The sequence below is a fragment of the Aedes aegypti genome, chromosome 2 (genome assembly GCF_002204515.2).
Source record: "Aedes aegypti strain LVP_AGWG chromosome 2, AaegL5.0 Primary Assembly, whole genome shotgun sequence".
NCBI classification, from domain to species: Eukaryota; Metazoa; Arthropoda; class Insecta; order Diptera; family Culicidae; genus Aedes; species Aedes aegypti.
In genome coordinates this window covers 320,963,723-320,986,979 of record NC_035108.1, presented here as the reverse complement: position 1 = coordinate 320,986,979, position 23,257 = coordinate 320,963,723, and the positions used below count along the sequence as shown (strand labels likewise).

Here is a 23,257-nt window from a genome sequence, read left to right as displayed (position 1 = left end):
GCTGAGGTCCAAAGGAGGATGCGTTTCACATTTACTAAATGAGGTGCATAGGGCTGCAGCGAAAGCGAGTGCGATGGAACTTCAACATGTATACTTTCGTAAGTGTAGATTTTGAGAAACTGCACTAAAAATGGCGATCAGCCATTCAAGAATCAACCTGCAAAACTGGAACAGTCAAAAGCATTGCATGTTTGACAGCAAGCGTTCAAACGGCAGCGGCCGGACAGAATGTCCCCGGCAGGGTTATCGGCGTCACTGAACCGTAGATTACGACGCACATCAGAAATGAAATATGCGATCGTTGTAATAGCCGCGCCATAACGCACTCACAATCAGAGCCGATCCGGTTTCGTGGAATTGATTTCAGTGCTGTATTTACTTACGTACCAGTGTGTAGATTACGAGCTGGGAACGAAACTGGATGGAAAACTTGTTGTCAGTGGGAAAATAATGTTTAAGTTTAATTTAGAGAGAAAATTCAAAAGATGTTCAGAAAACTCCATTACCCTCAATTTAAAACCAACCTAGAAGAATATCTGTAAAAATATAATAGTTTATGGTAATTTACTAGAAAGTTATTCTTTATTCTTTATAATCTTTATTTAGTGAGTTCTTGGTGGACCTACATCCTTACTGGAACTAGAAACATTCAAATTAGTCGTCCTGATTTTGTCAGTTTTCCTAAATTTCGATTTTCCCTTTGCCTATAATATATTCATAGGACAATTGTACGACTTACTGACATACTGTCACGGCCACTGCGAACCCCCTAAAATCCCACATTACATTAATCGACAAGGCAAACACTTTCCCGCCCGATTGCAACACTGCAATGTAAATATTTGTGAAGTGTCATCTAATTATTTATATGTGTACGGCCCATCCATCGGTCGGTCGTCGTCGTAGTCGTTCCTTCTCGGAGCACCGTTGAATAGGATTGTTTGTTATTTTTCCGCCACGTCACGACGACGACGATGCGGTGAAAAACAACCCAAAGGAAGCGGAAAATCTCTGCCGATAGCTTTGTTGTGCTTAAAGATACTGAACTCGTCGTTCGTCGCCTCGCCGCCGTCCCGATCGGAAAGGTGTGACAAAAATATGACAAAATTGTGTCTACTATTGTGAATAATTTCAACACATGTTAAATTTTTGATACTTTATTTTAAATTTTTCGAGAAAAATCGTCAAATAATTACGAATTCAGTTTTATAAATGGAAATTATGTGTTGCTGGTATTTTATAGAAAATCAAAAAATGGGTTATATATTTATTTTGAGAATGCAAGTAGTAGATTATATCAAAACTAGAACAACATTTGTTATGGGCTTTCTTAGCTTAGTGGTTAGAGTCCGCGGCTACAAAGCAAAGCCATGCTGAAGGTGTCTGTGTTCGATCCCCGGTCGGTCCAGGATCTTTTCGTAATGGAAATTTTCTTTACTTCCCTGGCATAAAGTATCATCGTACCTGCCACATGATATACGAATGCGAAAATGGCAACTTAGGTAAAGCAAGCTCTCAGTTCATAACTGCGGAGTGCTCATTGAACGCTAATCTGAGAGGCAGGCTCTGTCCCAGTGGAGACGAAATGCCAAGAAACAGAAGAAGAACAAATTTTGTTAATAAATATTTCATAACTTGTTCTTAAAAAAAATTATAATTGCTATGAAGTTGATCAAATTTATTTTGTTATAAATTCTTAAAAAAAATCTTAATTTGTTATAATAAAGGCATCAGTAGAATGAGTTTTGTTGTTTTGTTATTTAGACGTGTAACAGGCAATTTTAATAATAGATTCGTTTATAAACATGCTTTGAAATAAATATCTTAAATTGTTATACACTTCTGATCGAGACGCCACATTTACGCGACAGAAGAGGGCAATGCATCACTCCGTTCGGCGCGGCACGGCTTGATGGCTCAAATGGCTCAGAGTGTGCAGAATATTGTCGTCTTCTTGTTGGCCCATCGGAAGGAAAACAGATGTTCAACATCGGCGGGAGTTGGCACTAGGTAAATAATGAGAGACAATGCATTCCGGGGCGGCACGGAACAAACGACGGGAAGGTTTTGGGTGATGATTTTCGGAAATCGGAAGTCGGAAAGTGTAGTTGGATATGGGCTTGTTTGGATAGTGTGGTTGATTTTCCGTAGGAAGTTGACGTTACATGTTAAGAAAACGATACAGTGTTATTTGTTTGTGTAGTGATGTGTGAATCAGCGCCGGTGCTCATGGGGTCATTATTTGCTTTATCGGTATAAAATCGTGAGTTATCGTTACTCAATGAAAAATGTTGGACATATGTTTTAAGAAGAAATATGCGGTCATAAGTAAAAATGGAAAAAATTTTGAACGGAAAAAACACCTCTGTTTGGTTTAGTTGATCCCCGTCCAGATGAAAGATAGAAAAAGATCTACATATTATTTTTTGTTACTAAATATACTTCTTGAAATGGTGATATTACCTACTTCGATCAAAATCTTTTTTATTTAAATTTATTACACTTAAATCAAATTACTTACGGAATCAAATTGCGACACACACACAAATATTTGACAAAATTCGCACGTCCAACCAATCATCTTCAATCTTCTATTCTATTGTTTTATTCAATTTCATTTACATGTGCAAATGCACGAGCTTTTCTCTTCACACTACTCATAAGGTCCTGCACAATACTTGGACCAATTTTTTTTACGCGGCAGTCCATATTTTCATATCTTCCTCCGAGTTCACTTTTTTAGGATGCTTCCGAAGTGCCTGCTTCATGATGGCCCAGTATTTTTCAATTGGCCGCAGTTCCGGTGCGTCCGGGGGTTGCGATGCTTCGGCACGAAAATTGACCTCCTTAGCCTTGTACCACTCCGAACTCCAAATGGATCCGAATCTGGCCAGAAAACCGTAGGACCATCGTGTGACCTCATAAAAGAAAGTAGACGTTTTTGGAGGCATTCCTTTAGGTACACCTGCCCATTGACCGTTCCAGTTGTCACGAATGGGGTGCTCCGCTTTCCACACGAGCAAAGTGTATGCCAAATCATATATTTTTTGGCAAACTTTGACAGTTTCTTCTTTCTAACGTCAAAATTTCTTTGCGCCGCTGCTATTCTTTCGACTCTATCTTAACAACGGTTGCACATCTGCTAGTGAAACTTACACAGCGTAAACAAATACACATCGAACAAATTGCACCCAAAATTTAAATAGAAAATACCCAACGGGTAAAAAGTTATAGCCATTTAAAAGTGGTGCAATTTGATTTCGTATACCCTTTAACTGAATGGATAGAGATATTTATTTAAAAACAACAAGTAAAATAGAAAATAAAGAGACTTTTAACGTTTCTTTGAATTTGCTCTTTCAAAATTTGAAAAAAAAATACTTAACACTGTCACACACTTTACAAAAAATGTTGTATATATATAAGGAATCACATTTTCGAAATATTAGAAATGTCTTCCTTTAAGAAAGAGTAATGTTGTAATGAGTAATGACGTTCTTTACTAATATACTCTACATCAGCGTTTGCCAAACTTTTTTGACTTTATTGTAGTCAACCAAATCCTGTTTTTTCATATCAAAAACACCAGTTTGGAGCTCTGTATTTTTTCCTTCTGGTAGTTCGATCAAACTGAAACAACAGACTACGAATAATCTGAAGTTTTGCTTCATTAAATTTCAGTAAAAAAATCCAGAAAGTTTTATAAAGACAAAACCAAGAACACATTTCTAAAATTTTCAAAATTAAAATCGGTAAGTTGTGTGTGGTTGCTTTGTTAGACGAAATTGCTCACCGGTTACCGGTATTAAATTAAATTAAATACCGGTTACCGGTATTAAATTAAATTAAAAAAATCTCTTGATTACCCACTTTTGTCTTTGAACAACCCTCTGAAACTCTTTGGAAAATGACTGCAATGTTTTTAATTAACAACATACAAAATTGCCGGCTCACGCAGTTTCTCATTCAATTTTCACAGACTACCAGAAGCTGAGATATTTTTTATGGGAAACAGCATTTGGATACTTACGTTTGTCACGGATAACAGAGTTATACGATAGGTAACATATTTGGTTCATTCTCCTTTAGCAACTACTATTACCAAAACGGTGTGGTTATGATGTGGTGAGATGTCATGTTTGTCGCTATATAAGTGCTCCAAGAGAATACATAAAACTATCAGCTCATTCAGGACGAAGTTGTGAACTCACGTGAAGACTCTGAGCTCATGGATGATTCGTCTCTGGGCTACCAACGGTGTTCAAGAGTTTGAAATGTTTTTGATAATTTTTTAAGAATTTTTTCCTCCTCCTAAACAATAACATAAACATAAACATTGGCAATAATTTAGCAGATTTTTTTTATTGGGAATTATACCTTCTTTAAATCATCGGCAAATCTTTATTGTTATACTGATATAACAATTATTTGCATTACACTAGCTTAAATTTTTATAAGAGATTTTTCCTTTTTAAATCATAACTTGTTCTTTCATATTTTAATATTTTTCATAGTTAATGGAATCAAGGCTTATTATATGTTCATAGAGTCTTATAAAAATTAAACCGAACGACACGTTGAACACTTACGTTAAATAAGCTAACTGTTTCTTCGTTGTGTAAAGAAAAGCCAAACTTGTAATTGCTAGAAATTAATTAATTTACTAAGTACTATTAGACGGATTGAAGCGAATCGATGCAACAGAAAGACGAATAAGTCGTAAACCGTCAAAAGCTGACTACAAACGCAATGCGAAAACCTATGCTGGCAGCTATTACTGCTAGCAGAGAAGTGAATAATTGCTTACATTTATACTGTTCTTCTTTCAGTATTGACTGTTCCTTGAACGAACACTGAAGAACTGATTGATTTATCCTTCTTTAACAATAAACTGTTCTTTGAAATTCATTACAAATGCATGCTAACTGTAGTTCACCATTGTTTTCAATTTCGGCTAAATGGAATTCGGCCAAATGATCCTTTCAGCCAAATGGACTTCGGCCAAACGGTATTCGGCCAAATGACATTCGGTCAAATGACCCGGAACCATCAAATACATCTCATGAAGTGATGATGAATCGAATTAAGTTTCATTAAGTAGATATTCTATATTAGCAGATATCCAGGCATGTAATATTTGAATACGAATCGTGAATATTGAAATAAAAAAGCAAACAGTATATTTTGGATGACCATTTGAATCTTCAAATAGAAATCAAAATAATTTATTCAATAACTTTCTGTCATTCAGGACAGTTCTGAAAATTCCAGCTTAAATAACAAATGCAATAACTTCCTACATACATAATATGCTATTGAAGCAGTTAATTCCAAATAAACGTCTTTTCAATTTTTTTGGATTGTTTATATTTTATGTTGGTATTTTTTTAAGTATCAAATATTTTTGAAAACTGTTTCATAGTATTTAGGTCATGCACGTTTGACAATTCTGAGAACACTATTTTGTCCTATCTGTGGCAAAATATATGGTAGCAATAGAAAAGCCCAGAAATTTTGTCAATTTTTATTTCACTCCAAAACAACGAGACGCAGATTCATTGTTTTCGTATTCAAATTACTTTACGTCTTGAAATTGCCGTTATAAAATTAAATATATTTCTAATAAAAATATAAATATAAAGTCTAATTCTTAAAAGAAAAAATAAGGTTGTAGAATTTTCCATGCAATTTCAATATGTTCTTTACTTCAGAAATACTTACAATATTATCTAAAGCCACAAATTATATAGATCCACGCAACATTTTTTGAAAGTATCATTTATAAGCCAGGGTTTTAAATTTTTACGAACAGAAATAGGTACTTGTTTTTGGGAAATTGTCTTTTTTTGTCTAACATAGATTTAAACTTAGCTTAAAAATGCAAACAAATGGGAATGAATTGCTGGTCAGATGCAATATTCCATTAGGATTTCCAAAGACTCAATGGGTTAAAAAAACAGATCATTCAAAAAAAATCGGCAATTTATCAGGAAATTTCATAAGAAATTGATTAAGGCACTTTTTCAGTCGTTTGTCTATGTACTTTTAAGAGTAATTGCTTCTTCAATACTTTCATGCTAGGGATTTCTTCAATGAACACTTATTTAGGAATGCTTCTGGAAACTTCTCATTTATTTATTACGGAAAATTCTACAGGATTCAATTCAGAGAAGAATCTTCAAAATAAAAATTAAAATAATTCATGGAAAAGTTACTTCATAAACATTTGCATTTTAGTGGATATCATGGAGAAGCTTGTGTGGAAAAGCTTCAAACAGTCCCAAATAATCACCTTCAAATAATTACAGACACCCCCGGAAAAGAAACTTGTGAAGAAATTCCTGAAAGATTCCTCGAAGGAGTATGGGTGGAATCGCTGGAACTCGTTGAGAAATTTTTGATAAAATTCAAAATTCTTGATAAATTCGTCTATTATATTTCTTTACTTTTAGAAGTTTGTTTAGAAGTATCTTTAAACGCATTTTCAGATAAAAACCCTTAAAGAATCATTTGAACAATGCCTAAAATAAATCTAGATACGGTTAAGGAGCAAATATTTAAGAACTTACACATTTTAGGCGAAATAAGTTCGTAAATTTGAGTAGAAATTGAAAAACCAAGGAAGAAATTCCCGGAAAAAATGGTGAAATTTCTGGAGAAACCTGGAAGGGAATGCTTCAATCAATCCCAGATGATCACTATCAAACAATTACAGGTATTTCTGGGAAAACTTATGAAGAAACTCCTGAAAGATTCCTCGAAGTTGTATTGATAGAGTCGCTGGCACTCACTGAGAAGTTTTTGATAGAATTAAAAAAAAATGTATAATTATTGTATATGTATATGTTTTTTTTAAGTATCTTTGAAAGTATTTTCAGAGAAAAAGAAATTATAGAAACATTTTTATTGTAAATATTTGTGGATTTACACATGTGAGGTGATATTTTTAGATATATTCAATTAGAAATTGAAAAATCAACGCAGAAATGCCTGGAGAAATTTCCAAAAGGATCGGGGATATTCCTGGAGAAACCTGTAAGGAAATGCTTCAAACAATTCAGATTAACCACTATGAAACAAATGCAAACCTCTTGAAAAGCTTTGAGAAAAATCCTGTGAGATACCTCGAAGGAGTCTTGCAGGATATCGTAGAACGATATTTTTATAAAATTTGAAATTGTTGATAAAGTTCAAAATATTTGTAAAAAATTCAAATTTTTGGATAAAGTTTAAATCTTATTATAAAAATCTTATTATCAAAGTTTTCGATAGTTTTCTTTATTATTTTTCTTCATTTTTAGAAGTGATTAAGAAGTATCTCTGAAAGCAATTGAATAATCCTTTGTACAATGCCTAGATAAATTTAAGACAGAGTTATGGAGCAAATATCTGAGAATATACACATATCAGATGAAATCAGTAGATACTTGAAAATTAAGGCAGAAATTCCTGTAAAAAGTCCCAAAACAGTTATAGGTGGAATCAACTTCGTACTGAAAACAATGTAATGATTCTGAAGAACATGGAAGTTCAAAATGGAAATTTTAAATAATATCTACTCATAGGAAAAATTGGTAGGACTACCAAGAAATTTATAGGCCTGGTCCATCCTGCTTGAACCCAGAACCTACAGAGTAAAGTACCAAGTCAGAGAACCAATTGAAATTCATTCCGGCACTGCGCTGCGTTTTGTCACCCATTTAACCGCACAAACAGACCGGAAAATTTGATGCATTTCCGAACAACCACCGACTGACTGACTGACCAGCCATAACTATTCAGACAGACGTGTTCTATGTTCGAGTGCATAGCTCGCACTCGACGCTGCTGAGGTGCATAATTTATGCCTGTCTTTCGACCCGAGCTCCCTGGAAGTCAACATATCGTGATGGTCAGAATTCAATAGCAATTGTATTCTTAGCTCAACAGAACCGATGTCGGACCTAAGCCATGCTTTGGGACAGGGTTTTCCAATCAGTGATCCGCGGACCTATGGAGGTCCGCGAAGTCATTGAAAATATGTGTGATTTTTCTTGATTGATGAATAAATGTGAGCAATGTCTTATGAGATCATAATTAAAAGCGTATCAATTTTTCACATTGTATTTACGCCAGTTTCTTAAAAACATTCTTAAAAGTTCTTTGGCAAACTATTGACAAACGTCATCATCATCACTGTTCTCACTGAAATCATTGACAGAATCTTGTCGAATTTATCAGAAAAAAATTTCAATTGATAGGGTGATATGCCAATGTCCATAGTATAAAGCTTTGATCAGTGAGAACCTAAATTCACTGTAATAGAATGATGCTGATACAAATTGATGCCAAATTATGCTTTCTCTAGACGACTTTAGCAGTGTGCAATTAGATATTGATAAATCTTTATCGTTTTTTGGAAACAATGCAATTAAGTTATTACTTGCCGTTGCCTATATTCGTCGTATCCATTTCCATATCGGTCGTTATCAGTTTTGATTCGTCTCACAACTAACGGCTCACTGTGATATAGTGACTGGTCAAATACACCACTTCGACGTTATAGTAAAATCTTTAACTATATTATTCAGATATTCGGGCATCCTTCTCCATTCCCACAGCATAATGAAATATGTGGATTTCCCTTGATTGGCATATCAAAATAAAGCCCAAACATATCAGCACAATTACTTTTGACCGAAAAATTCATTACGACTCACAGTGCAGCAAAAACAATCACATTTAAAGGAATCGTTATATATGCCGAACATAACGCACACATTGATGCGTAGTTTTTTTTCTCTTCGTCCAGACGAATGGAATTATAGCGGTTGTTGAGGGGATTTCTTCAAATTTCGTGAATTATAGAAGTTTTACGGCGGGTGATTGGAATAAAATCCTGAACCTACGAAGGTTTTCCATAGTGCAAAAAAGTATCCAATGAAGTAATTCACACAGGGGGATGGGAAGAAATTTGAATCGTAATGTGGTGTGACTCAGTCGTTTGCCAATCAGATTTCGCTCGGTACGTCTTTTTTCATGCGATTTCAGTGAATAAGTGCAAAGTGGATAATTGAACTGAAGTTATTGTGCAGTCAGATTAACTTTAGACCGAAGTTCCTTAGAGAAATGAAATATCACCGAAAGTTCACCGAAGTCGGCATTCTACCGAAGCGCTACGCCGATAAAGGCAATCCTTATGCGTCGGCGAAGCATCAAATTGGAATGCCGACGCCCAACTTCGCCGATGTTTTGACTGCCGAACTTCTAATTGTCACTCGAATTGTCAATATTTATCGAAATACAGTAGTTTTACTACATTTTTGATGCACAAGTGAATGAACCATAACAGATTTCACAATATTACTATTGTAAAATAAATCTCTATTGTAGGTAAGTTTGAATATCCGTCGTCGATTAATATATCATGTTTGATACGACGATTAACAGCGCTCGCGACGAAGTAGATCGAAACCTTATCTGTTCATAGACTTTTTTTTTATTTTGGCGAGATCCTTCAGAGAAGTTCTTAATCGGTCTCTTGGAAAGATGTTTGGTAGACTTAAGGGAAGATTTTTAGTAGAGTTAGAGGGTTTCAAATGATCTCATCAGAAATCGTGTTATATTCATGATAAATTACGGAGGTGACATTGCCAAGAATGCTTGTTGATTCATAATGAGATCTTTCAAAGGCTTCCATAAATCTTCATTTTGATAACATCCATTTAAAGAATTCCCGGAATGTTCGCAGAACTTCAACGATGATCGTTACTTCTGAAAGGTTGGGAACCACTGCTTTAGAACTCACCTCAGCTCCTAACGACCGTGTAGTCGTAACCGGCCTGCATCCGACCGGACCGCACGAAATGGCAAGGTCAGAGCTCCGGACATTCAGTGCCTACCACACTGCTATGGATGAAGCGATGGGGCTCACCTGGTCTCCGGTTCGGTTCGAGAAATATAATTACACATTCAAATTCACATCCTCTCGGGAGGCATTACACGAGAGGCGGCCAACAGTTGTGCCTGATTGCACCTTCAAGTGTGCGGAATGTGTTGGAGAGACCATCGCGCGCCGCCGTCATTATTGAACATGGCGAAAAAGGAAGCAACTCATTTCTCTCTTTCACACCCGGCGCGGCGTTGTTGGCTCTCGGTTCAAGTAGGTACACTGAAAGCTTCATTTACGTGACTTTATCTGACCAATTTATTGGAACCCATCTCATCGTGACACCATGTCTACTTGAAGGTTTCAGATAAAGAGCTTTTGGTTTATGTGGGAAAATTATAAGTTAAGTTTTGGAAACATTAGGAAAAATCTTAAATTTTTGCTAGTATGAACAAAAAATATCCAAACTTTTTTGAAATCTACTACAGATGACACGAAGACTTTTTGAGATCTTTGAGGTAATTTAGGTAAGTCAGATGTGGGAATATTGCATAATATTGGTCCCAAAATGCTGCCTTGAGAAACACCAGCTCTTACAGAAAGCCTTTCAGTATTATTGCGAATTATTTAATGAGCGATGTTTGACATTGAAGTCACCAATGACAAAAAAATGGACCTAATGCAAGTCAATTTCCGCAAGTTAGTTGGTAGCAAATTAACTTGCTGTCCAGTGCATTGAAAAGGCAAATAGGCAGCTATGAATGTATGTTTACCAAGCTGTGATTCAAAAAAAAAAAAACACCCAAAGTTTCAAAATTTTTGGTTTCAAGTGACAAAAAAAACTTGATGGAATCAATACGCCAATGAATGATGATAGCAACTCCATTACATGTACCATGCAGTCGATCATTACGATGAACAAAAAAGTTTGCATTTATTTTGAGTTTGGATCCTGGTTCAAAATAAGTTTCAGTAATAACTCATACATATGTGTATGCTATTAGCTGTTAGCTGTTAACGTAAATGGAGGTTCCAGTGTACCTATACTGGCAGGCGGGGGCAGCAAAAAATAGCCAACCGAGAGTTAAATGCATCATCAATAGCTGGTGGACAACTCGTCGGTGGCGGTGGGTCGCATTGTCGAAGTGCGCACACCGCACCGGTTGGTCGATTTCCTTGCCAATTGCATTGCAAACTATCTTATGGCTGATGGTGGCCCCACGTCTTGGTCCAGAGAGAAAGAGAGGTGTGTTTGTGAGTAACGATGCACATCTCGGGGCAGTCAGGCAGTGGAAAACAAAATGATAATGAATCTTTAACTGCGCGCTGAAATGACTTCACATTCACGCGTACCTACTGCAGTTTTACTAGACAGCCGAGCTACATACCTCGAGACCAAATGTATCGTCAGGTGCGAGTTGATGCAAGTTAGTTTACAAGTAAACTGGCGAAGAAAAAGTGACGGAAAAATATGCGAGCTGGATTTCCATAAATTATATTCTTTTACATTTTAATGCGACAGTATGAATGCAAATCGAGCGGTTGGAGGGTTCATTGAATTGAGCTGCATAAGGAGCGGCGCAATTGCACCATGTATTTTGTGTATTGATGTGTCCAAGTACATCTTGCTTTCAGATGAGAAAGCTTCGTTTGGCTAGTTAACTATTTAGTTTATACCATTCTTTTTTGAAGAAATTTACTTTGCTATTCCCTGTTAAAGAACTAAAAATAGCATACACATTTATGAATATCTCTTCTCTTATCGTTTGGATTGATTTTCTTTTTTCAGCAACAGCTTTCACGATTCGATATCGTCTCGAGGTATCATGCTTAAATGAAATTTCATGATTACTATGATGGGTCCTCGAAACAGCTTTTCAAATGATTCCTGTTCTACGTGTCGATGGTTCCTTCGATATCAACTTTTGAAGGTTTAACTTTATAGAAGCTTTACTGATAAAATCTATAACAGCTTGACGTATTAAATAGTTTTCGATAACATATTATGCCCAAATATAAAATTGAAAAGTAACAACGTACGTTTATTTAACTTTATTGAGATTGATAATATTGTAGTCAAAAACAAGCTCCAAAGATTTATTGTCGAATAATTTCAACAAAATTAAAACATCTACATGAAGATACTTTGTCGCCATCAAATTGTTCACTTTAAATCGTTCAATTTTTATTCACCTTTTACCTTTTTTTAGGGGTTTACTTCCTAGACTTCAATGGTTCTATCTAGCAATGGCAATAGACAATTATTTTAAGTAGGTACATGTGGATGTGAATTATTTTGAAGCATTCTAACGTCTGCTCGAGTTTTATCGCTAGGTCGGAATTTCAGGCACTGTCCGTGTCCCAGAAAGTATGGGCACGACTTCAACATACTGCTATTTCAAGACTAGTTAAGATACAAATCTGATTTTTACACATTTGATTACTGTGCCCAATAAGAGTAGACTGCGATTTTTAATGAATAATATAATTATTTTTGTTTTGATTACATAACATTTCTTTGAAGCATCTCTTATCAGTCTTATTGCCATTACTAATTTCAGAGTCCTCGAAATTGTACATTAAAGATGGTATGCTACCCTCAAGCTACGTCTGTTGATTCCCTGTACAATTACTATTATTATGGTCAATCACGGAGTAGCAAGTACGAATTGTGCGGTCATCAATGCTCATGCTCATGCTTTTGTTTTTCGACCTTTTGTGATCGATCTTTTATCTTTTTGTCTTTCAACCTTTTATCGTTTTGTCATTTAGACGGTTTTAAATTTCGATTTTTTAATGGAGGCCTGCATTTTATCGATAGACGCTTTACTTTTATCGTTTTTCCCTCAATAGCCTCCAGCAGTTTTCACACCATAAGGCTTAAATACAATACAAAACAGTAGGTTTTTTTCCTGCAGGAGTTCTTGTAGAAGTCTCTGTAACGGGGATGTTTGAATGAGTCTCTGGAAGATTTTTTTAGGAATTTTGGGAAATAAATGTATGTGCTCTTGAGGGTTTTTAGGGTTTCCCAAAGTAGTTCTTGGATATTACGTTGCTATTGGGGAAAACTTTTCTTAAATTCCGGGAGAAATGTGGAATTTAAAAACCAGAGCCGTCATACTCGAATTGTAATCAACTTTCATTCTAACGCTTATCGAACCAAATAACCACTGAATGACATAATTTTAACACTGTAGTCGTTGCTGATACTGTAAATGACACATATCAAGCTGATATCCTCGCACTTTGCCATCAGCTAAAATCGAAGCTCACTTGGAAAACAAGCACGTATTTGAAGCAGATTAAAGTAAACCTGCTGAATAGCTGCGATGAAGCAATCTATCGCACTAAACACCTTGCCTATCATAGGCATCGATCGATTTTTACAAGGCTGCATCACTTTCAACGTGTCCAAAAAAGGGACAACACACGGTGTACAGTTTCAAAATTGTGCATTGAGCTACAGCTTACCACAATTGTGATACCCCGTTCTCTCAGATCGCCTCACCAGAGTGAGTGAGCAACATCTATTGCGTAATTCGCAATCACGCGAGGTTCAATTTGATGCCTCCCTCTTTGAACTATACACTGTAAAAAATAATATCATCGTGATTATTGCGAAATATAACACTCCAATAAATGTAATAATTTGGATGAATCGACGTAAATCGACCAATTACATCGTTCCTTATATATTATGACAACTATTTGCGTGTAATTTTAAGCACTAAACACTAAGTGAGTGTTGTGAATCTGAAAGAACGTAATATCACATTTTTTTTACCGTGGTGCGTGTCGTGTCGTGAGTGTTTTCCTACCTATCACAGATGATGATGGTATGACGACAACGACAACAGGTTCCAGACGACAGATGACCATAAACGGAGTCACGTGTGCGTGTTCTGTGTCATTCCCAAAACGGAATAAGCGATTTTTCCCAATGACAGGTTTTCCATTTCACATCAATCTCGATCTGTTTGAAATTGTCTAGACCTATAGACGGTGGCGTTGTTCATGATGGCGGAAAGCCACAGAAGTTGGAATTGCGCCTTAGGTTATTGGCTAATCTTTAGGCTACGTACATAGCCAGACATGAACCAAGAAAATATCTTTCCTGATTACTCACAGTTGCTCAGAACTGTGGTGGGAAAATTCGTTTTTGTGCTAGGCTTGGCTGCTATTACGCACAATTATGGTCATTGCTCGCAATGACTAGTGAGTTTTATCTTACGGATTAGAGACGGTGACTCAGATTTGCGTTGTTTCTTAGCACGACGAAACGATTGTTTGGGATCTGGATTATTTAGAACTTTCCATCTACATCCTATCGTAGTCACAAACTAGCGACCTTCCTCGGATCACTAGATCGCAGCGCAGGACTTCCCAACCGGAGGTCCACGGAACTCAAGCAGGATGTGATGCTAGTGCAAGAAAAGTGTAGTTTTCCTTGAATATCGAATAAAGCTGAAGAATATTGCTTGCGCCAGATTTTTGATGTCTAAAACATTAAAAAATTATGATTACCATCAGTGCACCAGTAGCCGCTCATGTTCCAGTAACCCGCTCACACTAATAAAAGATAAGTTTACTCAAAGTAAATTTGAAAACTATAGCCGCTATACGGTTCAAATCGCCAAATTGAATCATACTGTGGACATTTTTTCGTGTATTTACTCAAAGTACCTTACTTTTTAAACTCGTGAGCGGGCTACTGGAACATGAGCGGATACTGGTACGTTGACGGTATGTCCTTATCTCATTTATAGAATTACTGACAAAATACTTGCAAGAGGATAAAAGCCAGATTTTACCTCACTGTCTCTGCATTTTTTCCAGTGCGAACCTGAAAAAAAAATCACTATCAATCCCAAAAAAGCGTTAAAAAAATTTAAAATTCTCATATCTCATGCTTGAGGTTATTGTCACAGGAGTTACCGCTTACGCAACTCAATAGTTCTAAAATCATTGATAAGTAGGTTTGTTTTTGGTTTTTAGTAGTTTTCTCGCAGAGGGCAGCGTTTCCTTGTTTGTTTTCTAGAATTACAACAAACCTTTCTGAACTTGATTTAGTCATGTTGCGTGAAAATCTAAAGCGGGAAATTCGTGAGGCAAATCCTGGCTTGAGAGTTACTCTTCTGCGATGCAAAAAATGAGGCGATTTTGAGGTTTTTCTAAGGTGAAAATTGAACTCAAAATTCACAACACAAAATACTCAAACGGTTCGAGTGAGAGTGCATCGAAATGCGAGGATTTTTTATTATACTCTTTCTCTCTTGCTGCTACTCTCACCTCAAAAGAACTCTCGAGAGACCTAACCGAACAAAACAGGCCTCGCGGAGCTTTGAAGGCACTCGTTTTTGATGGAATTTTCCTCTGTTGTGTTTTGTGCTGCATCTTCTTCGCTCATTTTTCGTTGCCTCTCTGCTTAGTATTCGCTCCTTTACAAAGACACAAAATGCGCTGCTCTAGAGCATGTTATAGAACTCTGGTGAAGTTGAGGTGTATTATCAAGCAAGGAAAAAACTTAAATTATTTTGCTTTTGTGGGAGAGCTTGTTTATTAGGATTTGAGTGTGAGGTTATTATGCAGGAATTTCTTCTGGAGATTGTCAAAACAAACTCTTCACAACTGTGGGAAGTTAGTTTGTGTGTGGGTAAAATCGTTTTTTTTTTTGTAGTTGACCATTAAAAGGGGGAGAAAGAGGCTAAGTGAAGAGCAAGGAAGAAATCTGCGACATCTCGTTGGTCACAAACATTGTACAGAAAACATATTCGCTTATGTTTCTCGATTATAATGCAAGAGTGTCAGCGGATATATGGGCAGACAATAGACAAGGGCCAAGAGCTCTTGAGCCTTTTTTCCGAAACGTTGCTGTTGAGCACTTTTTAGCGCGCCTACGCAAACTAACACCGCTATCAGGAAAATAAATATTAGCTCTTCCTGATTGTGGTATTGGTGAGTCTTGCAAAACCATTGTTTGCCAATGTCGATGTGCCTTTTTCTAATATTTTTCCAGATGTGGTGACACACTGTGATTGGCACCAAACAGAGGATGGTGTGTGTCTCTTTTTTTCTCTATCGCTAAACGAAAAAAATCATGCGTGTTGTGTGAATGCGGGCTCTTACAAGGGATAAAATTATGGCTCATGTATCAATGAAAGTTAAATTTTCCGCTTTTGAATCTCTAGAAACCGGAATTAAGCTTCATAAAGTTTGGGAACCACTGCTCTAGCCGAGTCCTATTTAAAGCCATCGCAATTCTATCCCGCTTCTGATCCCAATTTACTTTTCGGGACACTTTCCTCGAATTTCCCGCGGCACTAATTAGCATAATTTCTCTCCCATGCTCGCTGCGTAGCACATTCCTGCGTGTTGCACTTTGACGTCCCTTCCAGTATATCATTCGAAATCAACTGCAACTGTAACCGTTGAACCTTGCAACAAACGATGAAAGACGGCTGCGACGGCGACGAAGACGACGATGAACCGCGATAAATCCAAAATAGAAAACAAAATTTTCCCAAACGGCCTCACCTAAATCATGATGATCAAACGTGATACGTGTGATGTCGCTTCATCCAGTAGCAACTCTAGCGATTCCCGAGGAAGACTCGGGTGTGCGTTTCCCAGTCTCGTACGCCAGCCAAGGAAAATTCATCAAAATATATTTTGTATTATTTTCATTCTTAAATCCCTCCGCTCTTTGTGCCTCTCTATACTCGCGGTTCCTGTCTGACGACGAAAATCTGGCACAAAACAGAAGAAGGTCAATTATATTGAAGAATCAGCGAAGATAAACTTTTCCCCGGTTTCCGAACTGCCTCGCAAGGTGGCCCCGTGGCTTGAGTCCACGGTCTTCGTGGCGCAAAAGTTGAAGGTTCTTGGTTTAGAGTGGATGCCAAGCAGTAGCAGAGCGATTCGTTGCTACAAAATGATTCGTGATTGTGTATCGTTTTTTTGTTTGCTTTCGGGGGGACACTGGTGTTCTATGCAGTCGTAAGGGATTGTCCATGGAGTATATTACAAGTTGATGGATATGAAGTTAGGGACTATCTTGTAAATGCAAAACATCCATAATTCATTGGACAACCTCTTAAAAGATGTAACTACATCAGAAATTGAAAATTGTTGTTCTTGGAGGGCATATTCACAATATATTGCATAACGCAAAAAAAGAAGGTATAAAAACGGATTAGATATTCATCCTGACCATGCAATTATGGCGGCAAATATGCCCTCTCTAAATTGATTGATCATATATTGTAGTGCTAGTGGCCCATATATTCGTAGTGGAAAACGCGCAACTATTAAGCAAGATTAAGCTTAGGGTCGTGGATTCTAATCCCACCAGCCGAAGATCTTTTCGCAAAAGATATTTCATCCTCGACTTCCCAGGGCATAGAGTACATAGTGCAAATTTGTAATTTGTCCATAAAATAATCCGCAACTAACTTCATTATTTTCTTCTCCTTCAATTCTAGCACCAGAGCGCTAGGTTTCTTGGTCCACCCCGGGAGCGCAGTCCAGATCACCTGACCAACGCCTGCCAGATCAACGCCAACAACAACAACGTCAACCACCGGACGTGTATATCATGTACGGACACCTGCGAGCACAACCTCAAGCCAGGTCACGTCATTGGCGGCGGCGGCGGAGGACACCTCGGCCCAGGGCACCTTTACCCGGACAGTTGCCACAGCTATGACTCCGCCCCGGATCGGCTGATTGCCGATCGACCCAACTACTATACCGATCTCAACCGAAGCGACTGCTCCGACGCAGGCAGTGGGGTGCTGAACAGTTGCATACAGCTCAAGTCGGAACCGCCCGGTGGACCCAGCAGTCCCGAATCTTCCACTGAGTTACCACCCTCCGGACTGGACGAGTGTGCGGGCTGTGATATGCCGATACAGGTTGGTTGGAAATGTTCACCTTATTAATCCGACATTCAATTTTGGTTGCAGACAATTCAGATTCAGATTTTTAGTCAATTATATCGAATAATGCGTGATACACAGTGCATCCTATGCTTTTTCGTCTTTGGCGACTTTCAACAGGAACCGGTCTGTTTTTTTCGCTGTAGCTCTTCTTTGTGCTGAGATTACAAGTTTGGGTAATGGTCAAGTTGAGTATAATCAAATCAATCTTCAACATAATAGAACAGTAACGATTATGTTTTACAGAATCATTTTTTTTCAATTCGAGAGATTTTAAAGCTCTTTACAGACTCATGTATAATGTAATAAGAACCTTACTTACCAATGTTAGCCATGTCATCGAAATTGGAGGTCCATCCACGCTGATTGTTCTGGATGACTTGTTGGAGAATTGGGCACTGGAGGGTAGCGTCGCGCACCGACTTGAATGTTACTGGCAGCCATCAGATGGCTTCCTGGAATAGAATCTCAGTGTCGTCTTCCAGCTGAATAGAGGCGATAATGAAGTCATCCTTCGGTTAAACGTAACTGTCGATGAGGCGGGACAGAACGTCGGCTGAGCAAAATTATGTGGACACTCTCTTCGAATTTGCCGCACTCAAACGTGAATCAGCCACGGAACTCCACAGCTTGGCGAAGAAATTCGAGGCAAATGTTCGAATCCTCAAACAACTGGGAGAACATACAGAATATTGGGACATCCTCCTAATACGTATGCTAAGTACGCGCCTAGATCCAACGACCAGGAGAGACTACTACCAGGAAGATTACGCTGCTTCGCAGAACGCCATCGCTTTGAAGGACCTAACATTCTTCCTTCAACGTCGTGTGACGGTGCTTCAATGTTCGTGCATACCACGAAGCTCAACTATGCGCCACCTATATGTGAGCAACACCACCACATCATGTCGACACACCCCTGTTCATCGAGTGAGATAAACGCCCAGAACGTGGTGAACAACCTTCTTCCGGGACACCTAATATAAAAGGAGAATCGAGGCGATGACGAAATCCTCCTCCGGTTTAACGTAACTGTCGATGAGGCGGGACAGAACGTCGGCGTATCCAAACTGCGTGATGGAAACGTACTCGATGTCGAAGTTGTTGCACAGAAGCGTCAGGGCTTAACGTTGAAAACGGTTGGCCGTATTGCCCGGTATTCCCATCTTCTGTCCGAAGAAGTGGCTGATGATCCGTCATGCGATAAAATTTCGTTACGGAAAACACCAGCGCAAGACCTTTCTTTTCGATCTGTCCGTAATATGCCTCCGCGATGGTGAGTGAGCGTCAGCATCAACGATGATGTCCAATGTAGGATTAGACTGGCCCAGCTCAGTATGGGAGAAAAATAAAGTTGTATAATTCCACGGGGCACCCCTCACGTTTGTTCCTTATTGTTAGCGGGTGACTTCCTGGAAATTTCAGGTCATTTGGTCGTTCCATGAGTTGGCGCATTTGAATTGAAGTTAATATGAGATTTCAAGGTCAAACATATGGGAAACAGCACATCGTCTACTGTTTGGGTCAGGCAAATTGTTGATCGCGTCCAATTGAACCCAGAATGTCAAAAACACTACTTGATACAATAGCGAACAATATTGTAGAAGGTTGTATCATGATTAAAATTGAAAAAGTTGGTGTTTTAACTATCTGAAGCAGATTTGTCAAGCACAAGCAATATTGCTTTGTATTTCTTCAACACCAGCAGGTGGCAGCCATCAGGCGCATCATAGCCACCTATGACGCAGGGCGAGCTGCTGCATAAGGCGCATGCATATATGTGATTGTCCGTGAGTTCTGACCTAAGCCTAACTTTCAACAACTGAAATGTTAATGAAATTGAGCTTCAATTCAGATATAACCTTCTGCAATTATGTTCATTAGGGTATCAACTTGTGTATTTGATATTCTGGGCTCGATTGAATTTGATCAACTACTATACGAAACGAAACAGTGACATAGGGTCAATTTTCAATATATTTGAAACGAATATTCCATACAAACTTCGGATTGAATGCGCCAGCTGGTGGAGCAACCAATTGAGTTGAAATTTTGAGGGAGCTTTTTTCTTACCCTAAGGCAAATATCTAGGGGGTGCCCCGTTGAGTTTTACAACTTTTTTGTTTAAGGGCCAGTCTAATGTAGGATAGTAGTGCGTCAGCAGAAAATCCGACTGGAGTACCTCTTTGAAACACTTGAACGATTTCTGGTTGTCGCTGTTTCAAACAAATTTGGCATCCTTTTTTAGCAGCGCGTCGAGTGGCCGCTTCAGTAGGTACATCTCCGGAACAAACTTCGTATAGAAATTTACCGCAACAAGGATCGAACGTAGAGTTGTGATATTTTTGGGCGGTGGTATTTTGACAATAACTTGCACCTTGGATGTGACTGTTCTCATCTACGATGTGCGTCATGCTGTCCATCAACTGCTGGAGAGCCCCGGGAGGAGGATACTCGTGGTGCAAGCCGGTTGAACCGGACCTCGATGAGTGTTGATTGTGAGCAGCTACCTCGAATCGTCGTCAACTTCCACCTGCTCCACCAGCGGATAGGCATCACTCAGGAGGATGACGCTGAAATACCGCCACCCATTGAGTTCTGTGAAGAATGTCATCAGGAGCCGGTAGCGAGTAGTGGTTGGCCTCCAGGGCAGCATTCAGTCCGGTTGAATAATCGGCGCAGATTCGAAGTTTACCTACTGGTTTCTTCCTACGACGATCGGAGCCGCTAACTGGGAGAAGTCCACAAGCGTGATGATTCACTGCCTGTTCCGCTCCGCATTAATCTTCTCCATGGATTTGAAATAAACTGGGCGCTTCGGGTTAAAAACGGGTTTAGCATCGGGCTTAAGATAAAGTCGGACTTTCATCTTCTTGCAGTGTTCGAGACCTTGCTTGAGCTGCGGGCTACGCAGCTTTGCACCGTTTCGTTAGATTTGATGGACTTGACCAGTGGCAACGTGGACCTAGTTGCAGATTGCAAATAGTGGGGTGTCTCACAGTTTGAAAAGCTTGATCCAGTCCAGAACGAACAAGTTGATGCATTTGTTGGTCAAGTAGAAAGTTACGGTTTTGGTGGCACCTCCGAGTTTGATTGGGTTCCGGAGCTTACCAAGTGGATGAAGAGAGTCACCCGACGCAGTACGGGCAGTCCGTGTTGTGGGAGTCGGCATTGACAAGACCAGGTTCTTCTTCCACTGCTTCTTCGATTGTTGGTGATGTCGAACGCGGTGTCCAACTGCAGAGTGACTCGAAACCCGTTGATATCCACCATTAAGGACTTGAAGTGCAGCTGAGCTGGTGTATGGAGAAAACTCCGCCACACTGCCAGCAGGACGTTCTTGGACCACGTCTTCTTATTTTCTATGAAACCGGGTGTCATCAGTGGAGGCTTCTGTTTGACTACACAGACCCTACTCACCGATTTCTTGTGTTTCACCATGGCTGTGTCGTGCTTGAGGTTATGAAGTGGATATCTGCGTTCTTCGGCGATTGGTGACGATCGGTGTCGCGGCTGGTGGTAGCCATCGGATACTACGTTAGTGGCAAACAATTTACAATGTATTTCAATAGCGGAAGCCAGTTTTGTATTTCTTTTAATTATATAAAATCATTCCATTTTACAAGAACATACCGTAGTTCCCTGATAAAGTGCAGGCACAAGTGCTATAAGGCATTATGTAGCCGGTTTAGTTTTGTAATTACACACAAACTCCATTTTTCAACATAACAACATGAAGAACATAAGTTCTGGTGTTATGGTTGAAATTCCAGGACATTTGAACCACCAGAAGCAGAAATCCAGACATCAAACTTCACCATTTTGTGTGACAAAAATCGGCCAATGCATACTTTATTCTGTCCGGTATTCCCAACTAACAATTCAGAGCCACAAACAAGCATGCATGTTTAATTATTGTTCAATAATGGTAATGACAGCTGTATAAAAATTTTGCTCTATAAAGAGCTGAGAAGGTGCTTTTTTAACACAAACTTAGGTCAATGTTCAACGCTATGCATTAGAATGATCAAAAGTTGAATCGCCACTTATTAAACGTTTCCCAAGATTCTCATTTGACTAGTCAAGATTTTTTTACTAATGAGCTGAACAAGACATGTTTTCCCCAATTGAAAAGCCAATATTCCACTAAACAAATGTATATCTATAAAAGAATATAAAGAAGACGAAGAAACGTTTTACTTGCGTCGCACTTCAGCTATTTCCACATGTTTAACATGAGCATGAATAAGAGCTGAAGAAGTATCTTATAAAATCCTAATTCAGCTTCAGTATATTATAAGAACAGTTGATCCAATAGAGGCCAAAATGACGATTAACAAACACATTGTTCAGCAATAAATGAGCCTTGTAAAAGCGATCACACTATAGCTAAATTTCATAAAATGGACAAAATATCCGAAACTCGTGTTGAGTTCTAAATGCATTTCAAAGCTTATAACTTATGCTTTCTCAAAACTTTTTAAATAACTGTTCAGAAAATAAACATGATCAGCCTCCAGAAATGAAGGATTATTTTGAAAAACAAAAACAAACATTTTAACTAAGTATTCCTAGTAGGAGCGAAGTACTGACAAACAAAGCGTGATATTGTCTTGATTGACTTAAAAGATCTGAAGACAACAAATTTTGTTTTTTTTTGCACGTAGTTAATTTTAGATATCATTTCCAGAACTTTTATATATTATATATATCAAGTTAATATCACTTTTAGCCATCCATATTATAATTTGCTATTGCTAAGCTTTTTTCGCCTGCTCGGGATGTTGTTCCGTACAAGAAAAGTGGAAATTTCTTTGACAGAATTGATTAAATAAATTTCTGTAGTGAGCTACATTTGAAATGACATTTCTTCACAACTGAATTGTGCGATCTAAGAAAAATGATTTACTTGGCCATTTCTGAAAAAAATCCCACGCATCAAGATATTCGAACATTTTTCTATTCAGGCGCACAGTCCTCAGAACACTTCAAATGATATCAATATATTTATACAGAGGACTATTTCTTTAATGCATAATAGATATATGAAAAATACATATCAATAATGTTATTAATTAATACAAATATAATTTATAAAATGAATGAATTTCAATTTAAGTTAATGAATCATTCAAATTGAAGTTTTGAACAAACTAAAACTTATTATAAAATTAGATTAAGGTGAAGATGCATCGAAGCCAACCACCAGCAGCGTGTGACCAATCGATTAAGTTTTCAGCTCGAACCGCTGCGCTGTCTGGTACTCTAGATTTGTGCTCTTGAAAATTTGAGGCTTGGCTTCGATGCATATTCACCTTAATAATTTCAGACTGATTTCACTTTGTGTAAATGAATATTATTTTTGACCATCATTGACATAAATTTTCTCACTGTGCGCTAAAAATAGCCGACTGAACTCAGCTTGGATCAGCACTTAACAGCAGCTGAATTA

The 23,257-nt window shown here is 38.2% G+C and overlaps 1 protein-coding gene across 3 annotated transcripts in view; it reads left to right on the top strand.

The window, feature by feature from the left end:
• Positions 1 to 23,257, top strand: part of LOC5565277 (protein apterous) — a 237,238-nt gene that overhangs the window by 22,178 nt on the left and 191,803 nt on the right. For all 3 annotated transcript variants that reach the window (XM_021845799.1, XM_021845800.1, XM_021845798.1), the window contains one exon: positions 17,350 to 17,781. In XM_021845799.1, the coding sequence (XP_021701491.1) occupies positions 17,350 to 17,781 (432 nt within the window). The remainder of the gene's footprint in view (positions 1 to 17,349; positions 17,782 to 23,257) is intronic.